The 16,315-nt window shown below is 46.9% G+C and overlaps 1 protein-coding gene across 6 annotated transcripts in view; it reads right to left on the reverse strand.

The window, feature by feature from the left end:
- Positions 1–16,315, reverse strand: part of SLC3A2 (solute carrier family 3 member 2) — a 28,481-nt gene that overhangs the window by 6,092 nt on the left and 6,074 nt on the right. For 2 of the 6 annotated variants that reach the window (XR_014786317.1, XM_084824392.1), the window contains exons 1-8: positions 13,662–13,821; positions 12,246–12,358; positions 7,975–8,427; positions 5,342–5,515; positions 5,116–5,216; positions 3,828–3,896; positions 3,304–3,368; positions 243–447 (exon numbers count right to left, since the gene is read on the reverse strand). Coding sequence is in view for 4 of the 6 variants with exons in the window: in XM_084824392.1 (XP_084680518.1) it covers positions 243–447; positions 3,304–3,368; positions 3,828–3,896; positions 5,116–5,216; positions 5,342–5,515; positions 7,975–8,419 (1,059 nt within the window). In the remaining 2 variants the exon portion in view is untranslated. Of the gene's footprint in view, positions 1–242; positions 448–3,303; positions 3,369–3,827; positions 3,897–5,115; positions 5,217–5,341; positions 5,516–7,974; positions 8,428–9,597; positions 9,667–12,245; positions 12,359–13,661; positions 13,874–16,315 lie in introns of those variants that run through there. The other 4 variants (XR_014786316.1, XM_084824391.1, XM_084824394.1 and 1 more) reach the window with 3 other exon arrangements.

Raw genomic sequence — 16,315 nt, forward strand, 5'->3', positions numbered from 1 at the left:
AAGCCAAAATAAGTAAGTAAGTAAGTAAGTTAGTTAGTTTCAGCAGGGCCCTTTCCCAATCAATCACCCTACACTTTGTCATCATCATGGGCACCCATGACAAATCTAGTTTGATCTTTCAAAAGATCAAGCCTCCCAGAAGCTTAGCATCTTATGGGGAGGGGTGGCAAAGGCTAGTTACATCTCTGTCTCTGCCGCTACCTCTGCCACACACTGATCTGATCCCAAAGCCCAAAACTCACACTCCAGCCAGGCCATTTGTTCCCAGCTGCTTGAATGTAGTTCTCTATCATGTTGGCAGCAGCATCTCCTTGTGTGGTGTTGTCTTGGCCCTGTTTCAACAGCCCCTGAAGGTACTGGCTAGTTAGCAGATCCACACCCGTGGTCTCATTGAGGAGGGAAAAGATGCCCTTGGCATCCTGCTTACGTGTCGATGCAATCAGCACCCTGTAGAAGGAAACAGAGAAAGTTGTCGAACAGCCGCAGTGGGAGGCAGCTGAGCAACATCCTGAGCCAAGATGACACAACCAGGGCTGGAAGGATGGCACAATTCCACAGGAGTACAGAAAAGGTGGGGATTTCCCCCTTTCCCAAAAAAGAATTTAAAAAGTATTGGCCACGTGACTAAGTTTTCTGAGAATTTAAACTTTCATTTAAAAAGAAGGTGAAGAAGTGAAGTTATGGTTCTAGTCCCTATGGTTGCAAAGATAAACAAGTCTTTGGTAGGATCTCAGAAGCCAGAGAGGCTGCATCAGTGCTCTCTATAGCTCCTTAATCCTCACAGTTACTAGCAAAACCAGACAAGTCAGGCAAAGCAAATGGCAGAATTATGCAAAGTAAAGTTGTGTTCAATGAATAGGATGCAAGGCTCATTAAATTCAGGTTTTCCTGTGTTGTTTGAACATAAGGAATCCATCTGGAAGCACCTTGACAACAATGCCGTGATTACTCGAAGCCAACATGGATTTGTCAAAAACAAGTCCTGCCAGACAAATCTGATCTCATTTTTTGATCAAGTCACCTCCCTTGTAGACCGTGGGAATGCTGTAGACATCATATACCTCGACTTCAGCAAAGCTTTCGACAAAGTGCCCCATGATATCCTGATGAGCAAACTAGCTCAAAGTGGGCTAGATGAAACAACGATCCGGTGGATCCACAGTTGGCTACAGAATCGGACTCAAAGAGTGCTTATCAATGGGACCTTCTCAAACTGGGGAGAGGTAACGAGTGGGGTACCGCAGGGCTCAGTCCTGGGCCCAGTGCTCTTCAACATTTTTATTAATGACTTGGAGGAGGAGGTGCAGGGAATGCTGATCAAATTTGCAGATGACACCAAATTGGGCGGGATAGCTAATACTTTGGAAGACAGAAACAAAATTCAAAGTGATCTTGATAGACTGGAGCGCTGGGCAGAAAACAACAGAATGACATTTAATAGGGAGAAATGCCAAGTTCTGCACCTAGGAAAAAGAAATCAAATGCACAGTTACAAGATGGGGGATATGTGGCTCAACAACACTACAAGCGAGAAGGATCTTGGAATTGTTGTCAATCACAAGCTGAATATGAGCCAACAATGTGATGTGGCTGCAAAAAAGGCAAATGCTATTTTGGGCTGCATTAATAGAAGCATAGCTTCCAAATCCCGGGAAGTACTAGTTCCCCTCTACTCAGCATTGGTTAGGCCTCATCTGGAGTACTGTGTCCAGTTCTGGGCACCACACTTTAAGAAGGATGCAGACAAACTGGAGAGGGTTCAGAGGAGGACAACAAAGATGATCAGGGGACTGGAAACAAAGCCCTATCAAGAGAGACTGAAAGAACTGGCATGTTTGGCCTTGAGAAGAGAAGACTGAGGGGAGATATGATAGCACTCTTCAAGTACTTGAAAGGTTGTCACAGAGAAGAAGGCAGGATCTCTTCTTAATCATCCCAGAGTGCAGGATACGGAATAATGGACTCAAGTGACAGGAAGCCAGATTCCGGCTGAACATCAGGAAGAACTTCCTGACTGTAAGAGCAATACGACAATGGAACCAATTACCTGGGGAGGTGGTGTGCTCTCCCACACCGAAGGCCTTCAAGACGAGGCTGGACAGCCATTTGTCAGGGATGCTCTGACTTGGATTCCTGCATTGAGCAGGGGGTTGGACTCGATGACCTTGTAGACCCCTTCCAACCCTACTATTCTATGATTCTAAGAGCTGTGCTGAGTCAGACCAAAGTCCTATCTATATATTTATGATATTTATATGCAGCCCTTTAACAAAACATTCCCAGAGTGGCTCAAAAATTAAGACAGATTAAAAATAACAAATACAAAATAAAATTTTAAAGGCCTTGGAAAATAAAATACAGTAAGATGTAGTGACCATCCCTACATCTTGCAGCAACTGCCATACCTTGGCTTCCTCATTCCCATAGTTTGACTATGCACTGTGTGAAAATGTACCAAGACCACAATCCTATGCATGTTTAGAAAGAAAAAACATCCTACAATTCTCAGCATTCCACAGCCAACATGGCTGGCTAGGGAATGCTGGGAGTTGTAGGACCTTTTTCTGTCTAAACATGCATAGGATTGCACCCCAATTCTTTTGTCTGTCCTGAATTTCCCACCATTCAGCTTCATTGAGTGGAGCCTGGATTCTAGTATTAGGAGATACTGGGTTCATATTCACACCATGCATAATTTTATACACCTCTATCGTGTTGCCCCCCTTACTCAACTTTTTGGCAAGCTAAAAAGCCCTGAGTGTTGCCATTTTTCCAGCCCCTTGCTCCTTTAGGTCGCCCTTTTCTGCACCTTCTCCAGCTCTAAAATATCCTTTTTGAGGTGTGGCGACCAGAACCATACACATCTTCCAATCAGTGGAGGTTGGTGGCTCCTACTTCAGTGGGGCAGTGCATCCACTCTGGGTTTCAGTCAGAATTCCAAAGGTGCTACCCAAGGTGCTGAATCCCAACACCAAAACAGGTTCAGCACCTTGGAGAGCTCCTTTCTTGAGGGTTCTGACTGAAGCCTGGGATGGATTCATGGCCCCACCAAAATCAGAGCCATCAGCCTCCACTGGTTCCAACTGTGTTAAGGCAGATTGCATTGGCACGGGTTTTATATATCTTGCAGCATGGTCTACACAGGGGGAAAATCGGTCCAGGAGAACACATGTTACAGCAGCCTCGCCAACCTGATGCCCTCCAGATGTGTGGCCATGCTGGCTGGGGATGATGGGATTTGTAGTCCAACACCTCTGGAGGGCCCCAGGGTGGGGGAGGCAGCATTACAGTCTGGGTACATACCTGGCATGGTCTTCAACATTATATTGTTCAGTCAAGTTCTTCCAGTCATTTAGGATCTGGGAATCCTGTGGAACAAACATGTTGGATGAGTGAGGATGGGATACCAGAAGCTTGGTCCAACTACCCCCAGTCACTTGCAACCCCAAATATCCTCCTGCTGCAAGGACAGTGTCTCCCAATATTCCCACAGAAGGTGACCACCCACATTTTAATACCAACTTTCAAAGGAATGAAAAGCACTTAAGTGCTCCTGCCCTCAGCCCCCAAAAAGGGGAGATAGTGACACAGAAACTGTGGTGTAGTGGTTAGTGTTGGACTAGGACTGGGGAGACATGGGTTCTAGTCCCCACTCTGCCACAAAGCTCACTGGGTGACTTTGGGCCAGTCACTGACTCTCAACTGAGCCTACCTCACAGGGCTGTTGTGAGGATAAAATGGAGAGGAGGATCATGTATGCTGCCTTGGGCTTTTTGGAGGAAAGGCAGGATATAAATATAACAAATAAATAAATAAATACCACATACATTTAAAAGCTCAACACTTCCGATCTGAATCCCAGATACACCCTCCTTCAGCCAGAACTCGATTGCTTCCTGGGGATGGAAAACAAGAATGGGACCAGGCAAGGCGTTAGTCCTCAGTGTATCAGTAGAAACCTTACTTTCAGCTGTGTTGGGTTGATCCCGCCACATCAGCCCTTGCCATGAATTCCCCCCATCAGTTCCTGCCTTTGGTGAACTTTAATTATGTGAAAAACAAATGCGGCCATATGGAATAAAGAACGGCGTTTTAGGTTAGAGTTAGGAGACCACTACTCCAATCCCCCCCTGCACCATGAAGTTCATTGGGTGGCTGTGGGGAAGACATTTGCTTTCAAGCCTAACCAATCTCACAGGGTTGTTGTGAGAATAACCACCCTCATATTCTTTGAAAGAAGAACAGAATACATGTATGAAAAAATATTTTTTCTTCTATATATTTGTTTAAAATACAAGATATAGATATGATAGTCATCTTCAAATATTTGAAGGGGTGTCACATAAATGATGGAGCAAATGTTTTCTGTTGCTCCAGAGGGAAGGACCTGAACAAACCAGTAAAAGTTATGAGAAAGGGGATTTCGACTGAACATTAGGAAGAGCTTCCTAATGGTACAACTCTCCATCATTAGAGGTTTTTAAGCAGAGCTTATATGGCCACCTACCAGGGATGCTGTAGATATGGATTTCCTGCAGGGGCAGAGGAAGATTAGATGACCTTTGAGTTCCTTTCCCACTCTATGATACTTTAGATTTTAATTTAGTACAAGCTTACACGTTTTATTTCTCATTGAGACAAGATGACCTTTGCTTATGTTGCTGATAAATTCATTCAAAACATATCCTTGCTACCTTTTAACCCCCCCGCCCCCCCCCCCACACACACCTGTGCCTTTTGACAGCCACCCAATCAACAGAAATTTGGCAGGCAACGGTTTCCCTGGCGTGGAAATAAGTGTGTGTGCGCACATGTGGAAGGGGGAATGCTTCACCTGCTAAATGGGTATGTACCAAGCAGCTGCAGAAGACATAGGAACAGGAATATATATAGATTTTTGGCAACCTTAAATATCCCCAATATCCTGGTAGCTCAAAGGTGGGCAACTGGTGGCCTTCGAGATGTTTTGGCCTAGAACTCCCATCATCCCTCACCATTGGCTCTGCTGGCTACGGCTGCTGGGAGTTGTGGCCTTCCAGATGTTTGGGCCTACAAGTTGCCCACCTCTGCACTATGTGATATTCTTCCCTTCAAAAGCCCCTCCCCTCCACTCACCCTCATTTTGTCTTGGAGATCAGAGTTGCTATGGATGCCCTGATCAAACCAAGGGGACTGGCCTTGATAGTTGGGTGTCAGGTCCAAGACCACCTTCAGGCCTGAGAAAGAGAAGTGCAGCACATCACAAATGTCAGAAAGGAGCTCCTAAATGCTCTGAACAGAGACAACATGGGCGGTGGCAAGGGATCCAGCTACCCCAAGGAGGAGGGCACTATCTCCTTACTTTTTTTCTTGGCCGCCTGCAGGACATCCCGGAAATCGGCCAACGTGCCCAACTTTGCATCGACCGCTTGGAGGTTAGTTTCAGCCTGGTTGTCTGCAGGGTTGATGTGGAGTGGGCCTATCACCACACCTTTCACTTTGAGCCAACTCAAATGATCCATCTGCTGCTTCAGACCTAGAGCAGCAGGGGAAAAAGTAAAAGAGTTGGGGGTGGGGAGGTGAAAATAAGAAGACGGCCTGGAGGTGTACAATCTAAAAGATATGGCACAAAAGGAAGGATGGGGGTGGGGAGAGCAAACTTAAGGCACCAAGTTCTTAGTTACAAAAAATAAAGCAGATCCCATTAGGTAGCTAGGGTGGCCATTTAAGCATTGCCCCCGCCCCCAAAAGCGGAAACATTACCAAAAAAAAAAGTTTGCATAAAAAACTAATATGCTGATATAGATAGATGCAAGTTTAGAAATAATTACTGTAATTTAAATAGAAATACAATACATCTCATAGAATCATAGAATAGTAGGGTTGGAAGGGGCCTATAAGACCACTGAGTCCAACCCCCTGCTCAACGCAGGAATCTCAGCACAGTGAAGAGGACTGAGGCCAGTGTGCTTGCCTACTGAGTCTGCTGTCCAGATGTTGCTAACTGTGGATGGGTAACTTCAAGGTACTGGTCTGCTCTCCCCTCTTAGGGTTCTTTCTCTTTAAACCAGGCTTGGACCAGGTCAGCCCTTCAAACAGAGAATGCCTTCAAATAGAGCACTGTCCTCTGTAAAAGTGCTTGGATCACTCAAGAGGGCTTATCTGAATGTGAAGGTTTCAAGACAAACCCAGGCTTCTAGCACTGAAGGCTGCAAAGATATGTTTGAAAAGTATGTGGGCAAAGACATTTCAGATGGGAGAGGGACAGAAGCTGCGGAGGGTAATAATGGTTTTATCCAAGCAGGCCTTTGGGATGTAAAAACTGGCTGGCTGGGTGCTGTTTTTAATTCCTTTATTGTTGTGTTTTTAATTGTGCTTTTAACATATTTGTTCTAGGATTGCTTTTACTACGTTTTATATTTTTAAAATGTTTGTTCTTATTGTTGTTAGCCACCCAGAGCACCATTTCCTGGTAGAAAGGCCTTAATAAATAAAAAATTAAGGGAGCAATCCTATGCATGTTTAGACAGAAAAAATGTCCTACAACTCCCAGCATGCCCAAGCCAGCCAGCATGGTTGGCTGGAGCATGCTGAGAGTTGTAGGACCTTTTTCTGTCCAAACATGCATAGGGTTGCGCCTCTAATATTATATGTTTAAATCCCATGGCTTGTTTTAATTGTTGTTTTCTCATTCTCTTTGGTGATGCTTTGGAACTTGCAGATGTAGGAGGTCCAGGAACTGAACCAGGCCAAGAGGAAGAAGTTTACAGGCTTGAGAGAATGAGGAAGTCCACACTATGCTCTGCTGCTGGACCAATTATCAACAGCCCTTCCAGACCTCTCAGCTCCAGAGCCTGAAACTGCCGTCAACTCCCCACAATACATTAAGCCAAAATGTGACTTCCTTGAGCGAAATAGGACCTGAATAACAGCCTGAGTAGCAAACCGCTTTGGAAACCTTAAGCATCCACCTCATCGCCACATGTGTGGATGGAGAAAGGAAAAAAGAGAGAGAGGGGAAAGGAAGGAAGTAAAGCACGTGTCGCCACCCCCAGCTGAGTCAGCGTTTAGCTGATGTCAGCAGCTGATGAAACAAAGGCCAGTGGTTGCTCTGAAAACCAAGCCAGATGGAACCGGCTGCTTGGCGCAGGGAAGTCTGGCTGGCAAGGCAAAGACTAGCCAGCATTTCTTTAGCAGTGAGAGGAGAAGGGCAGCTGATAATCACATGTACCTAAAGTACTGCTGAGCATAGGGGATCCTGGCCTGGCCTGGAGGTCATTTTATACTTATAGCCTCTTTCATGCCTTGTTTACTTCTAAGTTGGCCTTGATCTCCTAGATTCCTGTTCTGAAAAAGTAGTGGGGGGAGGGGTTGGGTGAGATCCAGTTGATTAAGGGCAAGCAGGCAGGCAGCCAAAGCTCTGAAGTTATGTTCCGAGTGCCTCCTCAAGTTTTGCTTAGAGCAGATCGGTTACCTCTTAGCAACACCCCATCAACAACCACCTTGGTGCTCACTACACACATTCAAGGGCTGGTTTTTTCCAGCCGTTCGGAGCCAGCCTTTGGGCAAAGGGGAAGACCTTCGAGCTGCGTTCATGCGAGTAAGGTACACAAAGAGCCACTTTCCCCTCTGGACTGATTAATTAATTAATCCATCCATCCATAGGGAAAAGGGCAAACATGGCCCATTACTACTCTGGGGAAACGATGGAAGAAAAACCAGGAATCCTATCTCCAGATAAGAACAGGCAGGGGGGCCTAATGGTTAACTCGAGTGGGGAACTGTTGGGACTGATGGGGTGGGAGGACAGACATCCTATAGGACAGCCTTCCCCACACCTGACATCCTCCAGATGTGTTGGCCTACATCTCATGGGAGTTGTAATCTGAAACACCTGGAGCTCCCCAGGTTTGGGAAAGGCTGCCCTACAGGAAAATAAGGCCAAAAGGCAGGATTCCTGAGCAATGCTGTTATTCTTCTGCTCAGAGTGCTCACCTGCCAGGTCGCCTACGCCATCATCCGCGGAGTCTTGGAAGGCCTCCACTTTCTGGATGCGGTAGATGCCCCCTTTCTGCCACCACTCCTGCTTTGGCAGGTCCTTGCAGCGGGGGGCTTGCACGATGATGACAATGGCTCCCGCCAGCATGCCCAGCCAGCCCAGCCAGAAGAGGATCAGGAGGGCCCAGCGGGTGCGCACCCACCCGGGGGTGCTGGCCACCTGCAGCAGCTCCTCCTTGGAGAGGCCAGTGAACTTGGCTGTCGCCTCGCCCCCTTCCTCCTCTTCCTCGGCCACCTTCACCTTCACCACCCCGTTCTTCTCGCCTGGGGAGCCGGCCAGGGGGGATGAGGCATTCATGGGCTGCTTTTCCATGTCCATCTCGTTCAGCTCCACGTCCTTCATATCCACCTCCGTGGCAGGGGTGTTGCCTGGGGAGCTCATGAGGTCACCTGGTGGGGGCAAAGGAGCCAGGCGATCCATCAAAAAAGAAGGGGAAGGAAGACTCATGGATGCCCTGTTCACACCACCTTTCCAGATGGAAGGTTCAAGTTGTTCTAACGCAAGCACCATCTTTTGCCAAGGCTTATGTTGACTTGGAGGACTCATCAAGTCTTCGCTCCAGAAGCTATTACAGGTGCCGGGGTTCTACATCCAACTATGTTCAAAGGAGCTTTCCTTGACCACCATGTAAGCCCACCAAGGAGCCCATCCCATCCCAAATAGCTAAGATGAGAGAGAAAACCCAATCAAGAGGGCAGGATTTATTAGGCAGGCTCAAACCCCAGAACCTCATTTTAAAAATCAAAGTTTTCTAGCCCAAGGCAGGCCCATTCCTCCCCCATTCTTCCAGCTCTAGAACTACCACCATCCTGGATACAAAATCCTAGGGGGGTGACATAGTCTCCTACAGAAACGCCTATGTATGGCATAGACAGCCCCCCCCCCCTACATCCACACAAGCCCACAGCCTCAATCACGATGCCACCTCCTTCCACACCCACTGTGCACCTCCTGAGTCAATTTACTCCCCCCCCCCTTCTAAGGAGTTAAATTCACACGTGCTCTGATGCCACCCTGTGTAGGAATGACGGTGTGTGTGTGTGTGTAGGTAGAACATTTCATTTTACCGAAGGTTTGTGCCCACGCACACCCAGATCAACCTACCTGAGTGGTATCCCCTCTCCCCACAACAGAAATCCTCCACACTATCCTCTTTACTGTTCCCAGTTTACACACTCTTGGGCATAAATCGAATTGGATGGAGGGGGGTAATTTACCCGGTAGGTATGTAGCAGGGATATAAAATGCGGAGGGTGGGGGGGGGCGATCAGGAGTAAAAGCCAATATAAATCCTTCTTAGAGTAGACCCATTGAAATGAATGGGACTTAAGTGCCCATTCTTTTCAATAGGTCTACTCTAAGAAGGATTAATATTGGCTTTTTACCCCACGACTTCCGAAGCCTTTTCTAAGCGCTAACTTACTATACACGCCGGAGCGCATTTCAATGGGTATACTCTAAGAAGGACTTATGTTGGATTTCACCCCAGGATTTTCGAAGCCTTTCCAAGCGCTAACTCACTACACACGCCGAAGCACCGCGACACCTCGAAGCTCTACCTGGTGCGATCCGGCGCTGCGTTGCACCGGCTTCGTCGCGCTCGCGATCCGGTTTGATCCGATCTGACTGCCGGAGCTCGCCGGCCGGCACCTCAAGTAGAGAACCAGCCTCGCGCTCCGCCCCGTCCCGCCTCCCTGCAGTGCGGGGCTTAAGGTGGAACGGAGCAAACTGGCAGCTGCTCCTTCGCAGCGGCTGAGGACGGCGGCTGCGTTCAGCGGGCACCGCCAGCCATAAATAAATGAATAATAAATCAGAAAGCAAGGAGCAGGTGGAAATGAGGATAGCCCTGCTCTGGTGTGTTACTCAGAGGTCCGCAGAATGAGTAGCCACCTGCACATCTCAAAAAATAGACAGGAAACGCATCCCCCGCCCCCCAGAAGACGAAAGAGGGTACGATTTGCATAAAAAAGGATCCCCAACTCTTTGGGGTCACTGGGCACAGTTGGAAGTTGAGCTTGTTGTGGGCGCTCTCACAAAATGGCTGCCACGGGCAGGGGGTCTTGGCAGTTCATAAAAGGCCTCCCACGGTGGGGCATGGCTGGTTGCAAACTGCTAGGTTCCCGGAGGCAAACTAGTGAGGCTGTGTGAACTGGGTGTGAACCGCCTGGAGAGCTTCTGCTACTGGGTGGTAGAGAAATGTTATAAAAATAAAAAGTAACCTCCAAAGAGAACCTAATTACAAGGCAAAGGTGGGATCTGAGCTCCAAAACACAAAGCCACTCTTTTGAACCCAAAGAAAGATGGTATTGGAGGGCAGCGCTTTGGTTTTGTGGTATATCAGCCTCCCAGTTAAAAAAAAAAAAAACCTTAAGGAAAAAAAATCAGGATGCGCAGGGAGCCTGGTGTGTGCCAAGAGTGGGGTCCATGGGCCACATAGGAGACCCCAGCTCTGAGGTATACCACCCATGGTGCCACAGGACTTTGGGGCAGAAGTCTGAAGCCCCACTGAGTAAAATGAACAGGAGGGGGCCCAAAATGGGGGACCTAGCACATTTTGAAGGAGCTATTATAGTAGACATTGCCATCTAAAGGGGTGTGTGAGTAAGCCATCAAGTCTGAAATTACCCAGCTGCATCACTGTATACCACGACTGGACATGGAGGTTCTTCTAGCGATCACAGCCAACAAGAACCAAAGAACTGCTTTGCTACGAGGACTCAAAGAGAAGCAGAAGTCCGGTACTGCTTTATTAGATGTGGCAAGAACAGAACACGAAGTGAACACGGCCCGTTGCGGAAAGATCCTTTTTGTTGATTATGCAGCAATGCGACTCTTATTGATAAATACACCATAATGTCAACGGAAAGGATGTACTTATGAACCCTTGTTTGATGTTATTTGTTACTGTTCTTATTACCAGTGAATTGTTATTTGTTGCAAATTTTTAAAAATCCCGAAAAAAATGGTCTGCTGCATCAGAATACCTGTTTCCAACATTCCCCATCCAGATGCCTCAGAAGCTCCTGAACAAGGTGTGAAGATTCTGGTTATCCTCTTCTGTTGGTTCTTTTGTTGGCTGCGGAATACTGGGAGTTATAGGACATTTTTCTGTCTAAACACGCATAGGATTCCGCCCCAAATCACTGCCAATTTTCTGCCCTGCCTCCCAGATCTGGTCCCTGAGGCAAACCACCTCACTCTGTTTGAACCTACTGCCCAGGGCTGCTGACCCAGCCATAAATGCAACCCAGGCTTTGCATCTCTGGGAACATATTCTTGCACTTTCTGATTAGCTGTTAAAGGGAGGAGGTAAAGAAGGAACAGCCATTACAAATGAAACTGAGGAAATAGCATCCTGGCCAACTCTTTATCAGTTAATGCATAATTTTTATGCTGCTCAGCATATGATAAGACACGAATGGCCATAGGGCAATTTTTAAATTTGCCTACAACATGAAAAACAATGCCAAAAACAACTAATTTCATATGCTTCCTTCATGTTCCTCTCCTCACTCAGTTATTCCCCCCTGCCAAACCAAAACGCCCCAGTAGGAAGGTGCCCCAGCCCTTTAATCATTTTTGTTCCTCCTTTGCTATACTATTCCAGCTTTATGGTAGAACTATACCAGAAACAAGGGGTAGGCGCTACTATGTGGTGTCAGATGTTTCCCCCCTCCTTGCCCCCAGGGCAGTGTTTACAAGGAGATCAAAGGTATAGACATCCGCCTTGGACAATTACAAGAAGGGAGGGATTGTTCTTTGCCTTATATCAGCCATTTTAAAGTGTAAACATGGCACCTTTTGCAGGGTAGGCAAGCAAAACTGGAAGGCTTAAGGAGTCCCCAGAACATAAGAAGAGTCCTACTGGATCAGACCAAAGGTCTATCTCATCTGGCATACTGTTTCCCACAGTGGCCCACCAGAGGCCTCCAGGATGTGCACAAGGAGGACATGAGGGCAATAACCCTTCCGTGCTCTTTGACAGAACTGGTACTCAGAGATAGACTTCCCCTGGACATGGGAGTTCCATTTAGCCATCATGAGGAGCTGCCATTGGTGGCCTTATCCTCCATGAATGTATCTAACCCTCCTTCAAAGCCATCTAAGAAAGCGGCCATAATTACAGCCTGTTGCTGCGAATTCCATCAATGAATGACATGCTGTGTGAAGAAGAAGCACTTCCTTTCATCTGCCCTGAATGTCTTACCAGCCAGTTACCTCAGATGACCCTGATGGCTGGCCTGATGAGCAGCCCTCCCCAACCTGATGTCCTCCAGATGTGTTGGACTACAACTCCCAGCATCTCCCAGCCAGCCCTACCTATGAAAAGGGGAGAAAAACAACTCTCAATCCACCTTCACTCAATGCATAATTTTATAAATATCTTATCTTCAGTCATCTTTTTTTCTACCCCGTCCCCACAAGCCTCCAATCATTTTGGTTGTCACCATATGTGGCTAGTGGGCTGCATTTAACTCAGCTGGTTACAAATTATGCAAACCAAGTATGCCCTGATAAGCTGGTCTTGATTTCCTTTGAGAGGAAGACAAAAATATGTATCAGCCATTCTGTCTCTGCCACCTTAAGCTGCATGGCCTGACTCAGCAAAACTTGCCAAAGCTTCCATCCCTCTGTCCTCTCTCCTTCCCTCCCCCCCTCCCATTCCTAGTTTTCTTTGCAAGGGGTGTAAACAAGTCTCAGACAAGCAAAGATTGAAACCAGACTTTTGACTCCCACCTCGACCCCTCAGGCAAAGTGGATTGTGTCCCTCCTGCCAATACATCCATGCACCCAACACCCACTTCACCTGAAGTCAACTTCCCTCCCCATGCAACATTTTTGTAGCCTGTTAACATTTGTGGGGATGAACAGACAGTGCAACAAGACGCGATTTTGCGTTCATCTTCAGTTGTGTTTTTTAAAACACAATCTAAATCATTTTTTAAAAATAACGTCTTAGTTTTTATTTATTCTGAAAATTACTTTCAGGAAAATGTGGATTCCCTTGTTCCACATGACAATTACTGCACTATTCAGAACGTACTGAATACTGAGAAAACACAAATGTTAAACACACACACAAAAAATAAAGCAAAACCAAATCAAACCAAATTCAGACTACCAACCAGATACTAACCAGATTTATTGGGAGTAAGTCCTGTTGATTATAATGGGATTTACTCTCAAATAAGCATATAGGATTACAGCTTTAGGAACTGTCCACACAAATTTTCCATGCTCTTGCTATGAGACTAGAACATACAACTATATACATAAGAACCTAAATCTACATTTAGACAACCCCAGTCCCCAGAATATCTCAGTTCAAGTCTCACCTACATCAGGCATGCCCAGTCTTCCTCCATCTTGACCCCCTTGTATTAGACTGCTTACCCCACTTCCCAATTATCCCACACACAGGGTTGCCACATTTTTTTCTGGCCCTGCTCTTGTGCATTTAGCAGCAACCTGTTACACACACCTTTCCCCAATACTTTATCTCCATGCTAGAAAAGCTTCACCACCTGCTAAATTTCTGCATATCTCCCTGCTGTTAAAGTACAGGAGCTGGTCCCAGTTTTGTTTTTAGAAGGCAACCCTATTTAAAAGGCTTAATTTGTACCTGGGCTCAACGTCTCTTTTCAATTAATGCCAAGTCTCGGCTTTGGAATATAAAGCAAGAATAGATGAAAAGTGCTTTGAGTAAAGGCAGGGCTCATTTTTCTCACCACTGAGTAACTGCAGAGCTCCTCCACTCCCCAGTGCAGGGAGAAATTGCGGGAGAGGATTGCTGTTTTTCAACACCCTTGAACCCTGGCAGGCATTCCTTTTTCTAAAACAAATAAGCACTTTCTATTACCAGGAGCACAGGAGATATACTGACCAAAGGTCCGTGCACAACCATGTATGACCAAAGGATGCAAGCTTCATGGACATCACAGCCCAAACTGTTCCCATGCTGGTCACTGTTAGCCATGTGGACTAACTACATGATGAACCAGGGCATGTTTGGATAGGAATCAGAAGCTCAGGAAGAATACTCCTATACCCCAACATTATACCAACCAGGGCTTAACTAAAAAAAATGGAGGTGGAAAACATGCCACTGCAGTATCTTATTTCTAATGGGGTAGAGAAAGGTTGCAGAACGGGAGCCCCTCAGCTATTTTCTCTCACAATACCCTAAAGTCTGGGTGGGCAACCTCCAGTCCATCCAGCCCAGGGTGGTTTGGGCTTCCTCCGCAAGCCCCACCCATTCCCCTCCTTCTGGTCTGGAGGTGGTGGTGGGGCCTTTAGGAGGAGGCAGGGAGAGGAATCCTCTTATCTCAATTCTTATTTCCCAATGGAAGGTGTGGGACATGCAAGGGAATCTCCTTGTCATCACCCATTACAGATCGGAGATAACAAGGGGATTGGGGGAGCACACTTAGGCAAGCACCGGACGGACGAGTGCACTGCCTGGCTTTGTTCATCCTTCCCTTTCACCAATGGGAGAAGTTGTGGGCAGGCTAAACCCTTCTCTGATGGAGCCTAAGGACACTCGCTACCAAGTACCTTAAAAGTGGCCTAAAAATCATTTTAAATAACAAATTAAATTAAAATACCCATGCTTCCAAGATTTGTAAACTCCATTACCAAGCAGCCTTGCTTCCAAGATTCTTAAACCATCCCATTCCCCCCCCACACACACACAAATCCCTGTCCCAAATTTGGGCCAGGCTTGCATCACTCACGTTCAGGCTTGCGTTCTGCCCAGGCCTGGAGGAGGAAAGGTGGGAGGAGGAAACCTCAACAGGGCTGATGCTGCCCCCAAGCCAGGCAGCAGCTCCATGTGCATCTCGCCCCACGTTGCGAGCTGGCTGCGCATATGCCAAGTCTGCAGGCCAGATCTTGCCCCCTCTGCGACGGCTCAGGCTCCAAGCCAACTGGAATTCTAGATCTGAAATCCCATCAGAACACTGGGACATCTCCTAGTGGGGATAAGCGGGCTACACACAAAATGGCCACTGTTTCCGACCGTCACTAGTAGCCTTTAGGGCTGGATGAACCACAATGCTATATACTACACAGAGTCTGGCTCCCGCCAGACTGGGGGCACTGCTGTGGCTTAAACATCTGGTTTTCCTGGAGCTGTAAGTGTACCCATCTTACTTATGGCACTGAGGATCTTGACAACTCACATCGCTGTCAGAGAAAACAGTATGGCTGCCTTTTTCTTTTTTTAATGACCCTGTTATTTGTTTTTACAACAACCCGGCACATGGAAGTTTAAATGGTTAGCAACACTTAGGGAAATCTTAACCTGCTAAATTTCTGTGACTTAAAAAACAGAAGAGGAGAGGGCCAGTAAAAAGAGACTGCAGTCCTATCAGTCTGCCCGCTGTTCCTGTTTTTCTCAACATTTAAAGCCAGCTTCCCCCAGTGTGTTTACACCCTGCACTGTCCAATTCCCAGAATTCCTTCCTCTGCTGTTGTTGTCGGGCTAAGAGGAGCTGCCCAATGTTATTCATAAGGATAAAGCTGGGGCCTTGCCAAACTGGGGAAAATTAAGCTGTATGTTACTGCTGCCGTGTTTATCTGCCTCTGATGGAGGATCACACACACACACACACACACACACACTTGCATGAACCCAGAAACCCTGGCCAGAGGATAGACAATAGCCCTCCCTGAAACAACCGTTCAAAAATAATTGAATGCTTTGTCAACAGGCTGGTGATCTGGAGTGGTTTGACAAGACTTGCGATTGTAAACAAGCTTTGAGCTTTTATCTGTGCCGGAGATTTTACTGTCCCATCATCCATTTTGCAATGAGCCCACTTGCTTCAGCAACAACAGTGCAGTTAAAAACAAAACAGCCTCAGTTGTTTTGTAACAGCCGCCACCGGTTTGTTCCAGCAAAAGAGACCCACATGGGATCTTAGGCAGTAGGGTCAAGCTGTCCAGTCGGCCTCATTCCATGAGTCTGCAAGTCCACCCTGCAAGAATTACTATTGCAGAATTTGGTATCCTGAGAATTAAGTCTTGCTTTCTTTTTTCTTTAAGAAACAAAGCAAGATTCTAGTCCTTAAGACTGCTCACCCAGGGTGCTGAGCTGGGGGGGTCGCCAGGCTGAGCTCAGTGGCTGTGTTTTTTTAATGTATTGTCTGCAGTGAGATAGGGTGGCAAAAAGCAAGCGTCTAACCCTTTTTTCAACGTTCTACGGGTTGTTTGGGTACTAACTATAAAAATGGTCTTCCGTATGTCTGGGCAGCAATAGAGATAAGATTAGTCAGG

This window comes from Heloderma suspectum, chromosome 17 (genome assembly GCF_057233095.1).
Source record: "Heloderma suspectum isolate Gila_16-S chromosome 17, 16-S_ref, whole genome shotgun sequence".
Taxonomy (NCBI): domain Eukaryota; kingdom Metazoa; phylum Chordata; class Lepidosauria; order Squamata; family Helodermatidae; genus Heloderma; species Heloderma suspectum.